The 18,849-nt window shown below is 39.7% G+C and overlaps 1 protein-coding gene across 1 annotated transcript; it reads right to left on the bottom strand.

Annotated features, from left to right (window-relative positions):
- Positions 1-78: 78 nt before the first annotated feature.
- On the bottom strand, positions 79-18,650 carry sdcbp2 (syndecan binding protein (syntenin) 2). The gene is made up of 9 exons (XM_030138095.1): positions 18,479-18,650; positions 15,455-15,506; positions 13,521-13,620; positions 10,410-10,510; positions 8,940-9,104; positions 6,598-6,773; positions 6,102-6,273; positions 4,998-5,089; positions 79-1,746 (listed from the first exon to the last, which is right to left on the bottom strand). Exons 2-9 carry the CDS (start codon positions 15,503-15,505, stop codon positions 1,692-1,694), a joined length of 912 nt encoding a protein of 303 aa, XP_029993955.1. The 5' UTR covers position 15,506; positions 18,479-18,650; the 3' UTR covers positions 79-1,691.
- Between the last annotated feature and the right edge of the window lie 199 nt (positions 18,651-18,849).

An 18,849-nucleotide genomic window follows, 5' to 3' on the forward strand; every position in this document is an offset into this window, starting at 1 on the left:
GTATGTTGCATTCCCCTATTTACTGATCTGAAAGAAAACAACTGAAACTGATAGAAGACACTTAAAGTCACTGCCCAGTTAATGTGAACAGAAAGACTGTTTATTCGTTTCACAATATTATCTCGGTTACATTCGTATATAAACTTTTAGATTTTTTCTAGCATTTTTTTTTACAGAATGACAGTAATGTTTATCAGATTGCATACCTAGAAAATTAAAGGAATACATGCATCCAAACATGAACAGCATTAAAAGGAGCAATTTTATATAACAAGTAGAAATTCACTTGACTGTGAGCCGTGCTCAGTTTGACAGCGCTCATCAGCCAGGGAAGGAATATTACAGAGGGAGGTCCTCCAACAACGGTTCGCAGAGGAGAGCGAGTTTAACAACTACACTCATGATGTGGAATCAAATGCCTCCAATTTAAGCAGATGATTTTCAGCATCAAATGTAAGCAGGTTCCTATATTTAACATACAACAAACATGTTTGTTTTATGAGTTCTCTCATTAACATGAGGCACCACAAACACAATAATAAAAAAGCACAAATGTTAACCGCTGAAATGGATACAGGAAGGACAACCTCCTAAAAGGTGGTGGAAAGTGCACTTAGTGGGTCCGCCCAGCACAGACCCTGTCCCAACAAACACTAGCTGTGCCAATGGTTTTCCCTAAACTCTAATTTTGAGTAACAAGACCAAAGAAGAAAGAAAAAACCTGTTGAGTCAAACACATCACTGTGGTCTCAATTTCTTTGAGCTGTGTAAGAAAACAGTTGGCTCTTCTAGTGTTTGAGGACGGGGCCAAGTCCCAGCTGCACAGAGCAACAAACGGATAGTGCTGCCCCTTTTCCCTACACTTTCCCCTGGAATGTGCACACATTGTTCCCAGTACCGACAAATTCAACACATCTGAGAAGCTGCCACTTTGCACCCTGATTTTAGATTCTCATTGGTTTTTGGAGCCAAGAAAGAAGGTTGAATCCAGGGACCTGATTTAAGCTCTTGGGCATGAATGTCAGGAGGCTGAAAACTTATCCTGATGCCAAAAAACATGGTACACTTATATATATATTTTTTTGTTTGTTTGTTTTTAAGCAAAAAACAATAGTAAAATTAACTCAGCGTTCCCTTGTAAGGCCCGGGTGTTAGTTCAACTCTGATTACTGATGTATGCACATTATTAAGGGTCAAGTGCAGGGACTTAGAGCTCAGCCATCGTCAACAATGATAGGGCTCTGATGACTGGCCATCGGCTTTTACAGCATTTTAACGTTACAGTGACACGTCACTTGCCAACGATTCGACTCCACAATGGGGAGGAAGCTCTGGACTCATGATAGTGTGCATGGCGTAAAATGTACTGCCCTCAAAGTCAAATACAAAACAAGAAAAAATACACATGTAAAACATGGACTAAAAAGGTTAACATATATAAAGTACTAGACATGTCAACAGAGGTAAGAGAAATGTAGAAAAGGAATATACTTAACAGATGACAAATAGAAAAAAGGCATCTTGAGATTATGTTAAGATGAGAAATGGCAATGACGGTGATTGTGGTTTCGTATGGCGACAGAGACAAGAGGAGGAGAAAGATCCAGATAGGAGTAAGGGAAAGAGTACGAGAGAGCGAGATCTCCGTGCAGATGTCCTGACTGAGCTGGTGATACTCCTCTTCCACAGCCTCACACCTCGGGCACAGAGTGATCCATGGCGGATCGCAGAAGACCAGTAGACATCCTGAGAAACACATCCATGCAGAGTTTAGTCAGTGCATTGCAGTAATCAAAAAACTGTACACAGTCCCTCAAATTACTGCCGCTAACCCAAAACAATATGAACAGTCAGAGTGTCTTAAATGCACATCAGTATCCTGGATATTAGGAGGTTTTGAAGTATTCCGTTTCATATTTGCGCATGTAGACTCTATATTCCTATTTCAGTAACCAGGATGAGACCATGAAGAGGTTTAGAGAAACTCAGATACTTCGTATAACCAAGAAACTGCTGCATGTTTATGTCCTGGTTTCAGCTGTGGATTACTGTAAATGCACTAAATCAGGGGTTCCCAAAGTGGGGGTCAGTTGCGGGATAGCCAATGAGGGGGGCGTGCGAGATGATTTTCATAAATCTCTAAAAGTGACCCCTGAGGTAGATGAGACAGATTAAGGGTATTATTGTTGCACTTCCAATTCAAATTAGTGATGTGTGGATCAGTACTGAAATATTGATATCTCTGATACCAGATCTTTACACTATAGAATCCATTCACAAATCAAAATATCGATACTTTTGATACTTCGGTCATTTGGGGTAATGTATATCAGGAACACAGTGGAAAGTAGCTAAACTATTGGGATCCTGTCCAAATGATACACCATTGGTGGGAAGTACTTCTTCTTCTGCCTGGGTAAGTGTGTACTGCATCACACTTCTCAGTCAGTCAACTCTGACTCAGTCTGTCCTGAGCCAAAAACAGAACAGACTAAAGGGGAAAACAGTAAATATGCTGTTGTTCTTTAACAAAAACAAAGGGAAAGTGTAAATGTTGAATGCTTTTGTTGGAGTGTTACATGTTCAACATTTTCACGTTTCATGTTAACACGTTCATGTAACGTGAATTAATTTGCAAGTTTACATTTTTATAATAGCTTACTAATTAAACAATAATTACTCTCATGTCTTGCATTCTTTATGAAGTTATGATTTGAAACACACTTTTTTTTCATTTTATGTTTTCCAGACATTAAGTGTATTTGTACAAAGTATCGGTATCGGATCGGTATCGGATTGGTATCACCGATACCAGCCTGAATTTTACTAAGAAATCAGATCGGAAAGGAAGTCCACGGTATTGAACATCACTAATTCAAAGGAAAGTACTAACTCTATAATATTCAAGAAACACAGAAAGTGCTACTATTTCGAAAGAGCAAAGATCTCATCAATAGCATATACACAACAACTTCACGGTGACAAACAGGTACGGTATATTCGGCCGACAGGTTTGATTAATGGTGTCACATAAGGCTCTGTTTAGGTGTGAGCTCATTGTCATAGATTGCCAAATGAAAATGAGAGGAATCAAACTGTTCTATTCACTTTATATTTAATAAAGAGCTTTGGGGTGAGTTTTGACTGTGTTTTAGGTCATTACATATTTCCAAAGATGGATTTTACTGCATGTAATTCCTCTGAAGCGGTAATTTCCTGAGCACAGACTAGACCAGAGCTGTCAAACTCATTGTAGTTCAGAGGCTCCATTAAGCCCAATATGGTCTAAAGTGGGCAAACTAGTAAAATAGTAACATAACCTATAAATAATGCCAACTCCAAACTTTTCGTGACCAATTTTTCATCAGATCTGTAAAACCTCAGTCATAGCCTAAGGATCACAAATCTGTAAGTCTTTCTGTAATTCCTCACCCGAATCTCTTGCATTACAGTGAACAATTTCAAAGTGCCATCCATCATAAACAAACCATGTGTTTACATTCAGAGCCGGGCGGTAACTCGGGCATCTTCAGAATTTTTTGTTGCGACGTGCATTGTGGGAAACAGAGGTTTGTGCTGCCGCTGCAGGGAGGCTTGCGCAGCTGCCTGCTGCGGCAGCAGCCGAGTTACCTTTCGGCTCTGTTTGTAAACACATGGTTATAGGGTATTATGATAGTATTTTACTGAAATAACCCACTTGAGATTCAACTGGGCAGAATGTGGTCCTTGAGCTAAAATAATAGTTAATAACTTAAGTGTAATTTCTGCATTTCACTAATTCATCCAACGGGCTGGACTGGGCCCTTTGGCAGGCCAGTTTTGGCCCATGGGCTGTATATTTGACACCCATGGACAAGAGGAAAATCCTACAGGAGATGCTGGAGAGTGTAAACTGTGTAAGTAAATAAGCAAAATGTCTAAGCCTCTGTATGAGGTGCTTATTACTGGAAATTCACAATCAAACACTTAACAGACTCTGAGTTGAACTTGACTCCGATAGTGGCTGAGTGTTGGAGGGCTACGCATGTGCTCACAGAACTGGAGTTGCATTCAATAACTACTATATTTGCAAAGAACAACAGTAAACATAAAACCAACTGGGTCAAAGTGAGTGCAGATTATTGAGTATGGTCTTATGAATGAAGATGAGAGTATGTTGTGAGTAAGTGTGGTCATTATAAGTGGCTACTATTTTTTTTATCAGTTGATTAAAGTAGATAATTCTTATGTTGACTTTGAAGATCAGTCCACCAGCAGTCAAATAATCACATATCAGCTTTTCATTTCTGAATACCCACAGGGCTCGTACACATTTTTCAAGGTTAAATTCAAGCATTTTCAGGGGTTATTTTCAAAATTTTCCAGCACAGCACCCTATCGCTGAGGTAAAATACATATCTACAGGAATTCATATACTCATAATTATTTTTTCCCTTTTTATCACAATGATGTACATTGTATTATGTTATAAACATCTAAAATGATGTTTCATAAGAGCAAAAAGTAAAAGAGAACACAAAGTTTTATCCCAAAAAAGGGAAGACCACTTGGTGTTCTTCAGACACACTCACACAGTGCCAAAAATTAAGATAAAAATGTACCTGGAGTCGACCTGAGAACACCTGGAATTTTTTTTTTTTTCCATAAAGTTTTATTTTTCAAAATGTTTCACCTCTCTGTAAGTAACTTTGGCTTGACATCTAACATGGTGGAGTTAATATGAAAAATAAAGAAATAAACCACATCACAGAGTTATAATTTCAAGCACTTAAACTAAAATCCAAGCACTTTTAAGACCTTGAAAACACAACACTGAAGTTCAAGGATTTCAAGGACCTGTGCGAACCCTGTCCCCATGAACCTTCAAATCTCCACTGTCAGCTCATTCATTAGAGTCACAAAGGCTAAACTGAAGTGCAACTGTGTCACAGGCTCATGGTTTCACATGATGAATCCTTATCTTTATGAACCGTTCAAAGGCTGAGCTGACGGCTTACCTTTTAATCATGTGCTCATAGATGAATTTGGGCATGATGGTGATGGTCATGGCACTCGGAGAGGTGCTCAGAATGTCCTTGATCTGCGAATCCTAGAATTTTCACAAAAAGAACATAAAATTATGATCCAGGAATTTCCTGTCTCTAGAGTTCAAGTTCAAAGTTCAAGGTGCTTTGTCATCCCCTCGGGGCAAATGATTGTACCTCCAGCAGTACACACACCAAAAACAGAAGTCAGATACAATACAAAAACAGCAACCCCACACTATTTAGGAACCTGATAGCAGCAGGAATAAAAGAGTTCTTATGTCTAGTGGTAGGGCGTATCTGTGACCAGTCTGCGACCAGGCCTTATGCAGGTGTATGATATCAATTAAGGTCACACCTGAGATTCTGGGGCACACCTTCACAATACCTTGGAGTCTGGTTTTATTTTTGATGCGATGCAGACCATACCAGCCCATTAAAAAAAAAGGTATGAACTGACTCAATAAAACAAGAATAAAAAAATCTTCATAAAAGTCCTGTCAACATCAAAATTCCGGAGCTTTACATAAAAATACATGCGTCGGTGTGCTTTTTTGCAAACAGCATCCACATTGGCCTCAAAGGACAGTTTGTCATCAATGACTGCAAAGCTATTTATACTGCTCTACCTTTTTAACTGTCTGACCATCGATCAGAACAGGAGATGGTGGTTCACAGCAAACTATGTGGGGTTACTGTCTTAGGGGAGTCAGAGTACGCCAGCGAGGCAAACACCTCCATGTGAGAAAAAGACGGAAATACAGTGAAAAACAGTTAAAAAAAGAAGCCAAGACTAAGGAGGTAGACTGAAGAGAGTAGAGAAGCAGATAACAGAAAAAAAAGAAAAGAGCCAGTTAAGTGGGAGAAGGAAAGGACTCAGGTTTACACAAAGAACACATTCACAACATTCATCATAACAGCAGACAGAAACGTGTCCAGACACTGTGGCAAGCGGCCATCACATTAAATCACTCATCATATAAATTCCACTTCACTTTTGCATTGACTTAGTCCACATTATCACATACCACTGACAGGACTGTTTGACAGAAAGATAAACGGAAACAGCAGTCTGACCTTGAGTCCGATAACATTTTGCCCATTGATTTCACAGATGTAGTGCTCAGTCAGCAGGCCGTTACGGGCAGCAGAGCCGTCTTTAACCAGCGAGGTGATTTTACCAGACTTGTAGATGAAGCCGACATGGCCTGAGCTGTCTTTGTGCATAGTGACAGTGCGCTGGAATGGCCTGGAGATAGACACAGAGAAATCAAATGAAAGAGGCAGGAAAGGGAAGGAAAGACCGTGAGAAAAACATACTTAAGAAAAGCTGGGCAACAAAGTGCATGGAACAAATTAGCCAGCAGGGGGAGCCAAACAAACACAAGTGGGTTTTTTTTATGTATGATCTATAGAGATGCTATTAAACTGCATCTTGACATTTCAAACATTGCAAAAGAATGAAAAATTAAACAGAATAACTACTGTAATAGACAAAGGCAGAATATGAAAAACAAAAATAAAGGGTTAAAGCTACCACTGCAGTGTCCTCATTGAATAAAACACTCCTTACCTGTCCCTGACCACAAGCTCAATGCGGGTCTCAGCTGCAGCCTTCAGGGCCTTGTGGGCTTTGTCCACGCTCCAGCCGGCACAGTTCTGCCCGTTGATCTGGAGGACCTGGTCCCCGAAGCGCAGGCCAGCCAGGGCTGCAGGGGAGTTTGACTGCACCAGCTGGATAAACACTCCCTGTGAGAGGAAGGAGGAAACAGATAAACCAGGTCAAAATGAGGCCAAGGGAAAGGAGGTAGAGTGAACAGAGTCAGGAGCAAGAAGGTGATAATGGAAATTAAAAAAAAAAAAAAAAAACACACAAATGTGCCACTCAAGTGGGAGAAGGCAAGGACACAGAAAAGGAGAGTGATAAAAAAAAGAGAGAGAGAGAAAAAAGAAACAACACAAAACCAGATCAAGATATGGTTGATGTCTTCACTGTTCTTTCACCACAAAATGTTATGACATAATACTTGTTGTTACCACACACTTTTAGTAGACAATGACTTAATGTTGGCTTCACTGTGCATTACAAACACTTGTCTGATTGTCAGATTACTTTTCTGCTTAGTCATTGTTTACATTAATGAACCCTGTGCAAGTTCTATCAGTCCTTGAAATCAACATCCTCCATCACACTGTGTTACTTATATACTTATTATTATTAACAGAATACATTAACCGATTACTTGTCGACCTTATCAACAGTGCTACAGCTACAAACTGAAAATTTGTGCAAGCCTAAAGTGCAATTCTGATGAATTAATTGATTGGAAAAGATGCCCTTCATTCACGTTTTATCATGTTTTTATTAGGTTCAGTACAAACAGGCACAACAGAGGGTGTATATTCTCTATCTTTTCATTGAGGTCTTGTATTTTATGCAGAGTGTATTACATTCTGTGCAAATGCGAGCATGCATCTGTTTCATTTCAGCAGTGTATCGATTCCCCGTACACTGAATCTCCTGTTTTTGCCAACCATAATGACAGCTGCTTCACTGCCCTACTACAACTCAATATAAACTAAATAATGTATTGTTTTGAGGATCCCATTAGCACACTCTGACTGGCCAAGAATCAGAAACATATTAGGTTATGTTTGTGTATGTTCATGCACCACCCAGTCTCAAAACACTACTATTATTACTGCAAATACATACGCAGCTTGTTAAGGAAATGTCACGGTGAAAGTTATTTAACACCTGTTACACTATTTATAGGATGTATCAGATTAATACACCATAATGAGCTGGTCTCCTCAATAGTTATTGGTTTTAAAATCTTCATTACTTTTTATTTACTTAAGGCGTTTGTTTTTCATTTTAGTTGTTTTTATGGCTGTACAGCACTAGCTTTATTTATATGTGGAGGATGTGCTCAGTTTAACTTTTATGTAGTTTCAGTTGGGGCTGCAATGGATGATACATCTACTTCTGGTGGATTCAGAGAATACTACAGGACATTTATTTTTCATTTTATTTTTCCATGGCCAGTTTGAGGGTTAGTCTATCCACAGTTACCAGGGGTTCCCTTTTCCAAGTGCTTCGAGCAGCAAAGAATGTATATTTACAATAATATCACTAAAATAATATGTAATATAATTTGATGGCTATGAAGGGTTTACAGTTTTTGTTCTAACTTTGCTATTAGCTATTCAGTTCAGTTTATTTCAAATATGCAACAAAACAAACAAAATAATCCTACTTTAGTCCCTACAAATAAAACAGATTGCAATAAAATATGAAAACTTATATATACATGAAAACAAAATATGATTTCATTCGCATATTCAAAAGGAGTGGGAGGACGTGTAACTTATTTAATCACAACCCTTTTCAATAAGACAATCTATCCTTTAGCTTCCTGTCAGCATAAGGCTGTATGAAAAATCAATTCCCTTGGATCTTTTGTCAATAGTTAACCTCACTTGTCATTTTCTCATACACATACCTATGCACCTATACTGACATACCAAAGAAAATCAAAAATAAAATAAAATAAACTGCTACTAGCTACTTTGACTTATAAAACCATTAAAAGGTTCCATATGCTGCAAAACTATTTTACCCTTGAACTATGAACATTAACAGTGGAGGAAAATGAAAAGAAAGCTGATGTTACCAGACATTCTATTTTGATTCTGTTAATTTTGTAATGTTTTGTGACTGCTTGCATTTTATTAGTTTTTCAGTTAATATGTGTAGGTTTTGACCTAGTTGTCATTAAATCAGTGTTTCTGTGAGGTACTAGAGGGGAGTGTAGTGCAACGGAAGGTGGTCAAAGGGTGACTAATGAACATCTGTCCAAGCTGGTTGAGAAATGAACAGGTGCCCGTCCAGCAGCTACGATTCAGACTCACATTGTCGATTGCCCTGAGCCGCAGTCCGACCTTTCTGTCTTGGTCCTTACACAGGATAATCTCCCGCAACCCGGGGCGGATCTCTGCCCTCCTGATGCCAATGTCTGTCCCCGTCACTGGCCGCACCATCCCACCGACACCCGAGGCGGTGGGCAATGCCACCTGCTGAGGATGAGAATGGACGCCAAAAAAGCAGGGGGGGAAGAAAAGGTGAGAGGAGGAAGAAGCAGGTTCAGAAGAAGCAGTAGAACAAAGGAGAAAGTGGGTGGGGAGAGGTGAGAGAAAAAGGGATTAATGAAGAGGAATGTGATATTAAAATTCTGCTGAAGATAAAATGGAATGTTGCTTCAAAGGGAGACATGTGGGAGGATTCATTTTCATCTCCTCCTCCACCAGTGAATGAGATCAGGAATTATTCGAGCCGTGCTTTTGAAAACTCTTATTATTATGTGCAATGTGAAAAAAAGAAAAAAAAAATTAAGAAATTAATAAACAATTAGGGAAACAGAAGTCACAGTGATGGGTTCACCAAATGGCAGAGAACACAGATGGTTAAGAGCCAGCTGACGAGCTGTGGTGAGGTGGGAGTCTTGGCATGTGCAGGACCTACATATACACATACACACACGCAACTGGAGAGGATCGGAGAGCTCACACCCTCCCACACACTGCTCCAGGCCTGTGGTGAGTCACTCGGTAATGTAGGAACAGACTACTGCACTGCACTGCTCATTGCTCCTGTCATTTACTCAAAACAGGTTTTAACTACTGTTTTACTCTGAATGTGATCTCAATTTAGGTCGTTAAATAGCTATAATATGCAATACTTCCGCATTAGCATATCTGAAAATGACTTCAGGTGTCTACAAATTACACCTGTCCTTTCTACTTTTACTATAGCAAAGAGAATTAAAATTCATTACATTGTATTTAATGTAAAGCCGGTTTCATTTGGCTATCGTTGCAAACACTATGGCTTATACATCAATAGATGAAATGTGAATCAAACTTTGACCACTTTTAATGCTGTCTGTGAACATGATTTCTGCCTGAGTGGCATCTGAGAGTTGGTGGTGAAAACAACAACTCCCACACAACTTTACAACATCATACTATCATGTCTTCTGTTATTGTTTTGACTGATAGATCCCATAGCGACAGAATTACATAATGTGCAATGTGCAAGTGTTTGTTATCAATCGAACAATAATAAGATATTTTATTCATAATTCACATTAATTATGAGTCCATTTTCTTTACTGACATGACACCTCGGGACATCAACACTGAAAGCAAATCGAAGGGGTAACCCGACACAAATAATGACCAAAGCTTAACTTGTTAAACAATAAAACATACAATAAACAGATCTCCAAATACTGGAAAAGATACGAAAAAGTTCCTCTGGCAGTGACTCTCAAATGTTTGCATACACAAGCACTAAACCACACATCCCATGCAAACACTTACATTGTCAGCCACAGGCAACAGAGCAAGGTTCTTCTGGACCTCATCGCTGTCGAGGCTCAGGCCCATGTAATCTCCCAGCTCCTCCAGATTTGGGTACAGGGCTGTAACAACCGAAAGACAAGTTTAGAAGGAAGCAGCAAGGTAGAAAAAAGAAAAGCACTGGAGAAAATTGAGGTAAGGGGAACAAGTACAAAAGGTGGCAAAGCAAAGATAGCAGAGGAGACGGACAATGTAGAGGACAAGTTAACCCAAGACCTACATATGTATCAGAGGAGATGAATTACCTGATTAAACCTGTACTTTTTGCCGCCTCCTGCAAAGAGTTTTCCTACATTTTCAAGCTTTGAAATCACAGATGTACCACCAACAAACACTGTTATGTTTGCTTCACCTAAGTAGTTTACACTTGATATTTTATTCATGCCATCCATTACAACAAAGTCATGGTTCAGCAACTCTGAGGCCTGTGCTGCTATAGTGCTGATAATGAACAGTGTGTCTGCACAGTGTGTAGTGCAGTAAAACTTTCCTGGCATGAGCACTCACCTCCATACTCATGCTATGATGGTCTGTAATTGTTAGTTGTCTGTGTGCACTTATTCCTCCTCTGTGACTTCCTGTTTAACCATCTCCTGTTTACCTTCCTGTTTGGAAAATATAATCCTGTCTGTTACTCCTTTTTTTCTGCCGGTCTCCATCCCTTTTTCTGGCAACAAGAGGTTACTGTTGCACCAAGGCAATGGTTACTACATTTATCCTGGCAGTTAAATGGAAACTGTGTCACGAGGTAGGAAAATAATGATCATCCAGATAACATGATCACTTAGAAAAAAAGGATTTCCCACCTCCATAGCTGAGTGAGTTTAATCTTTAATCACTTACATCACCATAATGCTGAGTTATTAACTGTTGTATCAATAGCAGTGATTGTGCAACCTAATCTCTTTGCGGTACCAGGCGGAGTCAAATGTACAGTCAACAAACTTCTGGCCAGTCACTCAGCCACCTACTGTAAATACTGCACCCAAAAAGCACTGGACAGCGTCAGGTGTCAGCTCTGTTCGCCACAGAGAACAGGAAGAAAGAGGAGCACACATAACAATTCTAATCAGTCCTGATATAAATCATAATAAAAATGTGTTTCTTTATTTATGACGGGAGTAAAACATGTTACTATCCATGCAGTAAAATTATTAAAAGACCAACTACATAAATTTATGTTCTAAAATGGTGCCAAAATACACAGAATTCTCTGCTCTGAAACACTGGAGGCATGTCCACTGATGGCTCTGAAACCAAGGCCATGTTTTGGAAAAGGTGCAGCCACGTTAAACAGAGTTAAAAAGAAACTGACCAGTAGCATCAGTAGTAGTATTTGACAGCATTAAAAAATCATAATAAATTAATAAAATGAATTTTAACAGTAATCAGAAAAGTACATGAGTGCATCAATGTATCATCTAATCTGCTAAAGAAAGAAATAATAATAGGCTGAGAAATATAAATGTAAGTGCTTTTTAATCCAGAAAAACTGCAGCTCCCCCATTCCTATAAGTGTTTAGGGTCCGTTTTGATGGGTCCAATGTGGTGGAGACGTTTGTATACTATCTATCAGTTGTATTGGGACTGTATAGTCAAACATGTTTGAGTCACAAGAGCCAGAGTCCAATCCAGAGCGAAAAGACACTGACTTGAGATTCAACCTCATTCCTTTCACTTATGCAACTTAGCAAAGTGTATCACAGACTACTGACAAGCACAATGTAACTGCCAACATCACAAAGGTCACTGATTCTAATACGAGTGTAGCTCAGTCTAACCTGATAAGTTAGTTTTACAATGTTTCCTGTTTTCAGCAATTATTTAATGATTCAGTTATAATGTGCTTAGAAACAAATTTCTGAATTTCCTTCAACTGGACAGAAAACAACTTCTCAATTACAGTTCTCTTGGCTTTCTTTGTTCCATCATTTGTGTTCAGGTTCTTCCTCTTGTCCTTCCTACATATGCAAATCAGAATACTTTTTTTTCTGACCAGTCCCACTCAGTGTGTTTTCAATCTTACCCTCCCCCTCACTGACTTCCTCAGATGCCCATCTTGTGCTCTCTGTGAAAAAACCCTAACCTCAAAGCGACATTTCCAAATAACTCTGATAAAGTCAGAATAAGAGACAGTATGGCTGCGTGTGAATCATTTCCTTTTTGGCTTTGGATTTTAAATGGAAAGCAAAAGAAAGCCTTGACAGGAAGAAAAAAGGTCGCGTTGGGGCAATCTGAATGCAGTCACTGCGATTTTGTGTTTCTGCCTCCCCTTCACCTCCTCCTCCACATTGGGTGAAGACATTCCTCCCTCCTCCTCCTCCTCCCCACTGGTTTACTCCTGCACCCCTGGATCTCTCCCTCTTGTTCAAACCAACTCCTCCTCCTCCTTTTCTCCTACCCTGCCCGGTCCCGGCACAACTGCCAGAGCTCGTCTCCATGGTGACTCATAACTAGCTCAGCTGAGGTAAAAACAAAAGATGGGGAGCCCACGGGAGTTTGCATCCAAACGGAGTACAAGAAAGGAGAAGTGAATGAGTGGGAGAGGAGGAAAAGGGGGAGAATGAAATGAAAGTAAGTAGAAGGGGAATACTCTCTAATCTGCAATCCCCCCCACCCCTTAAAATTCTGTTCCCTGCCTAATCTGTTGTGGATGCCTCTTTTCTCTCCCACAAATTCCCTTCAGTCTGGCATGCTTTCACACAGACTCTCAAAAACATCAACCTCTGATTAAGAATCCAACAAAAGTAAAAAGGAGAAAGTGACAGAAATCATAGCCAGTCCTGGGGGGTCCATTAACCTTCATTATTATCCAAAAATGCCGTACCCCATTCCTCTGCCTCAGGCCTTTCACCCCGCCACTACAGAACTATTCTTCTCCCAATAATAGACCAGCTCAAATCCACAGACCCCCCACACAGAGGGTCCAGCATGAGAAGCAAGGAAGATACAAAGATACTAAATGTGGAATTTTTCTTCTACAATAGTAAAACTGTTGTCTAGACAAGATGAGTAGAAACTAGAGGATACAATATTTTCAACTTTCCTACAGTGTATATACACAAGACTCACTTGATGCTGGAATGGCAACAGCGGTAGGCTGAGGCTGGTAGGTTCCCTCGGTGATGGCTGGCATGGCTGGGGTGGTGGTCTGGGCATACTGGGCCTGAGCCTAGAAGGAGATCAGACATACCTGTCAGTGGGGCCGGGCGATAAAATGATGACGGTATATATCGCCAAATAACTTTTCCTTGATAGAAATATGAGATATGCTCGATACAATTTCGATAGGATTCATTTGTCCATGTGTTGACAGACATAAGAACAGCTAATCATAATTAAGTAGCACCGCACCGAACCAATCACACTAGAGCCATGGCAAGTTAGGTTGACGCACACAGCAGCGGCACAAGAGCAGCCGCAGCACACACACTAATATTTGGGCTGCAGAGGGAGGTAATGAGTGTTCCCTTGGGACAAACTTTGACCGAGAACTCAGGTGACTGGGTTACTGAAAAGTAGGATGCAGCATAGAAGCCGGGAGTCGGACAGTCAAAGCATGCTAAGTTTCATTTTTGGTTTACGCCAGTTACGGTAGTTAAGGCATGCACCCCCACGTATATACCCTCAGCATTGTTTCATAAAGATGGTCTGCTTTGTGTGTGTTCTCTTTTAAAACTTGAAACCTTTTGCCTGCTGGTTAGACTTTTAGTTTAGTTTTAAATAAATGTACCTGTTTTATTTATCTGAAACAGTTGTATAATGTTCTTCAGCACATCTGTCAATGTTCCGCGTCTGACAGAAAATACATCATATTTAAACCAAAAATAACATTCTGATGTCTTCACAACTAACTTATGAGTAACAGAAAATTTAAGCTTAACAAAAATAGTGATTTGCTTTATATCGTGATACATATCAATATCGTCTGATATCCAAAAAATTGTGATTTGATATTTTTCCACATCGCCCAGCCCTACCTGTCATCTGAAACTGAACCTAAATAAGTGGACTAAAGTAGAAGCACTAAAGAAAAGAAATACTTGCCCTATGAATATATAAAATGAAAAGACAACTAATTTACCCTCACATTTAGTTTGGCAAGTAACAGGAATGTTCCTTACACACTATGTTAGGGCGCTTTCATGCCTGAAAGTAAAACCAACATCAGAACCAAGGTTCATAGGGTTTTCCTCCCTCACATTCTACGCACCTAGTCTGGTTAATCTGGTGTTCAGGCGGCAATGCTTGAAGTAGACTAAACAATTGTGCTTCATACCAACAACCTGCTGAAGCGTTCTCCTTCTCTTTATACTTGACATTGATTGAGGTATAGATATCGATGCTGAGGTTGGCGTATTGTTACTCTTTTGGTTGAACCACATAGTCCATGGGAGGTTTGACATCTGCAACTTTGATCCAGATCAGACCAGATAGGTGTGAAATCAGCCCAACTGCCTCTTCATTCTGTTAAGTACAGCCTCAGAGATGTGCGTGTCATGTTTAACAAATCAAGGTCCCTAGGCTTTCACTGCAGACAACTGATTTGAAACCTTTTACAGAATACCTCAAAACTAAGGCTGAATTGGAAATGACTGTCCATGTTTGTATTTGTTTCTGTTGAGGATATTCTAATTCAGCAGGTAAGAGAGTGGACAGCTGCCAGTCGTCGAAATGCTAAGCATCACTGAAGTCATGTTTTAATGAAATGACAATGCAAAATTTCCTGTTCTCTACTGCAGAGTAAATAAATAATTAAACTATTGATATTTATGTGAAACATCTCACTCTCAGTGGCAGCTGGCACTTAGTAATACCGAGGGAGCAGGACAAATATATCAACACCGCAGTGACCAGTGGTATATTAAGGCAGAGCTAAACTTTTGATGAGTAAATCAGTTGATGCGCTGTATCTGTTCACATATCATTAATACCCATGGTTAGACAAAGCATCATCTGCTGTTCTAGTGTTTTTAGCTTTTTGTTCAATGCTACAGTCCTCTTACCCTCATGACCTTGTCGACCTTGAGGTCCTCGAGTGATGGATACAGGGACATCCTAAGGAGAAAGCACAAACAACAGTGAGTGGAATGTGATGATCACACTGACTGAATTACAACTATCATCAACTGTCATTAAAATTATACATTTTTCATTCATTTTTACACTTAACAATAACCCAGAATAAAATCCACAGAAACATGAAATTTTTGAGAGTACACTGAAGACTGAGGAAGAAGTTTTTGTTGGCAGCACAAACCTGTCTAACAACACCAAAGAATATATTCTGTACAAGCCCCAAAAAGTGCAAAGAGCTGCACATCTTTTTTGTCTTACAAAAAACAAACCGGTATAAAGTAAATCAGCTGTAAGTGAACAAATAAAGCTATATAGGCAAGATAAAAAAGAATACCTGGGTGGGGGGTGTTTCGCAGCAAAAAAAATTTTTAGGAGCCCTTTTAAAAGGACAAATATGAGATCATGAGGTAAAGTCTACTTGAAATCTGTTTAAAGCATGTAGTGATAAAAATCCAAGAAAAGCCTAAAGCACTTTCTGCTTGAAAAAATAAACAAAAGCCCTTAATCTCATGACATAACATCTAATGTTTGGTGAATTTAGCAGGAGGCATGAAAGTGATATTGACCAAGACAACACAAGTCTGGATTCATAATGAACACAAACCCTATTCAGTTAAAGTGGTCAGAATTAAAAAGTATCAATGCAATGTAGAGTGACCCTTGTTAAACTCTGTTACAAAACTTCAGAACAGTTGCAGAAACTGTGACAAATAATGGACAGATGCACAGACACCGTCAGATTCTGTTGATCACAGTGGAAATAATAGGGACATTTGTACGGATGTGCTACTCTGTGGTTGATCACGTCACCCTGACACAACATGTCCTTCTCTAATCTTGTTCTAACACTGGGGAACCATGGCTTGAGCTGACAATGACAGTGTACCACTGGCAATGACAGACATGTAGGCCACACAAACACAAAAGGAAAAGACAGAAGATTTGCAGTCAGATCAGAAGTAAGAAATGTCAAACCTCCCAGTTCAAGTTCTACAGTACCGAGCATCTTCAGTTATTAGTTGTTTTCATGACAAAGATTTGTTTTCCATAAAATAAAACATCCAATGAGTCTATCTCTATCCTTACGTTGGCACAGAAGCACACAGTTAAACCTGAAACCAGTTAAACATTTGAATAAACCAGACACCTAATGAGAAACAAGGACACAAAAACTGGTAGTTTGTCAGCCAACCAATACTGCACAACAAGCTGAGACATGCAAGGTAATGCTCATAGGTAAACAAATAGGCGACAGACATGTCAGACTGAGTGCAATGTCTGTTCATTTGCCTGGAAAATGTAGACTTTTTATGGTATCTTTGTTACCTCAATTCTAATTTTAAAAAGCGATAATGGTAGAAATCTCCCAGATCTCGTACCCACTTCCTCATCACACTGTGACAGCAATGTGTCACAATCACAAGACGACATATGACGAAGTGGCAACTAACTGATTACGGGACAGTAAACTGTGGGAGTCAAGAGGATCACAAGACAATTTCAAAATCAATACACATAATCCCATGTATACAAGAAACACACCATTGTGTAAGGCCAGTAAATAAACTCTATTGTTCTTTAAAAGGCACAACACATCAAATATGTGAGCCAACAATGCAAGATGATATAAGACCAGCTCCTGTCATTTTCACATCACTAAGTAAAAAGTGGAATGATTCTGTAAAATAAGATCATTCTAACCACAATCACATTGCTGTGATACCTCACTCTACCAGCTACTCCAACCACAACTCTATTCTGTTACTCCCAGTCCTCACAGACAAGTAGATCATTGTGTAGTAGACACAGAGAGCTGCTTCAATACCTCTAAGTGTTTACTTTTCAGCTGTGTTTGTTTGCTTTCTTCATATTCCTTCCCCATTTAGAGGAACAGGTCAGAGATTTGTGTGAATAAGCCTGGAAAATATGAGTGTGTCTGGGCAGCTCCGATAATGACATAAGTCCTGGGTCACCTTTGTAAATGCAGCTCAAATAAAGAAGAAGGGTGACATTGTTTGGAATACAACAGGAAATACAGTGCATATGGGAGGAAACAAATAAAAAGGGAACTTAGAAAATGTTGGCGTGTATCCCATAAATGCAATGCTTTACAGGAAGAGTTCAACTAACTAGAGGAGGCTTTACATTACTTTTGTGCCCAGTGTTTCTCAGTTTGAATAAGACAGTATGTTTCTAGCAAACCAAAAGCATTGGTTTAAAGGAAAGAGAGGGCTAACTTCAGTGAGCCTGAACGAATTGGTTAGATACAAGAATGCGGTGCTCTTGGCAGCTTATTCGGGTCTAAGGCTGGGAAAAAGACAGAAGAAAGGGGAAAAGGAGGAGGGAGACTGACAACAGTAAAGCTGGACAGAAAAGAGCTTTGAACTGGCCCATACCTTTCTTACTGTACAGACGGAGAAACATGTTTTCACACGCACATAATGCCAGCTGCGACATTACAATAATAAGACCGGAAGAGCACATGTCTAGGCAAAAACAGACTTATATCTTAAATTGCCTTATAATATATTAGTTTTCCCTTCACTTGTCACTAAAATACGTCTGTGTGTAATGTCTTAGAAGTAACCGTCACTCATATGCTATTACAGACGGAAGCTAACCGTTACATCACACGGCTACAATCATTAAAAATTAACCAAACTGTGTTAGCCGCTCACAGAAGCCAAATCCTGTTTAATCACAAGGTAGCCATGATATTAGCTCCTACAAGGTTCAACTATAATCCCTCTGAAAGACAACAGAATGGACCGAGTGGCTATGACCCTCTTTGTTCCCTAGCTTGAGAGCTGTAGCAGAAACGCAACATTACCAGAGCAGGAAAACAGCTAACGTTACAGCTAGCGTTAGCATGTGAGGTAAACGGACCTGGACGGACCGCTAGGATGGGTGTGAGACATAGATAGATGGTTTGACATTAGATATAGACTTACCTTGAATGCGTTGGTTGTAAAAACAAAGTACCACTTAAAACACTCGACTAAGTCTCTGAATCCTCAGACGGAAGCACGCTGGCTGGTTAACAGTGTTTGTTTGTCTTTCTCCGTCGCTCTCGTCGCTGAGACAGACAGCACTGAAGGGGAATTCTGGAAAGTGATGTCACTGTTGGCTTCCTGAACGTGGACACGTCAATCAACGTCGACGTTTTAAACCACGCCCTCTTTCGGTCACATGAACTTGAGTCATCCTGATCAATTCTGCATGAATTTGCTGCGCATTTTGTAAAAGCCCTGAATCTATTAAAAAAGAAAAATGCCTGCAAACTTTTTAAAATGATTGAAAAATATGACTTACAAAAAAAAAA

This window comes from Sphaeramia orbicularis, chromosome 7 (genome assembly GCF_902148855.1).
Source record: "Sphaeramia orbicularis chromosome 7, fSphaOr1.1, whole genome shotgun sequence".
Lineage (NCBI taxonomy): Eukaryota > Metazoa > Chordata > Actinopteri > Kurtiformes > Apogonidae > Sphaeramia > Sphaeramia orbicularis.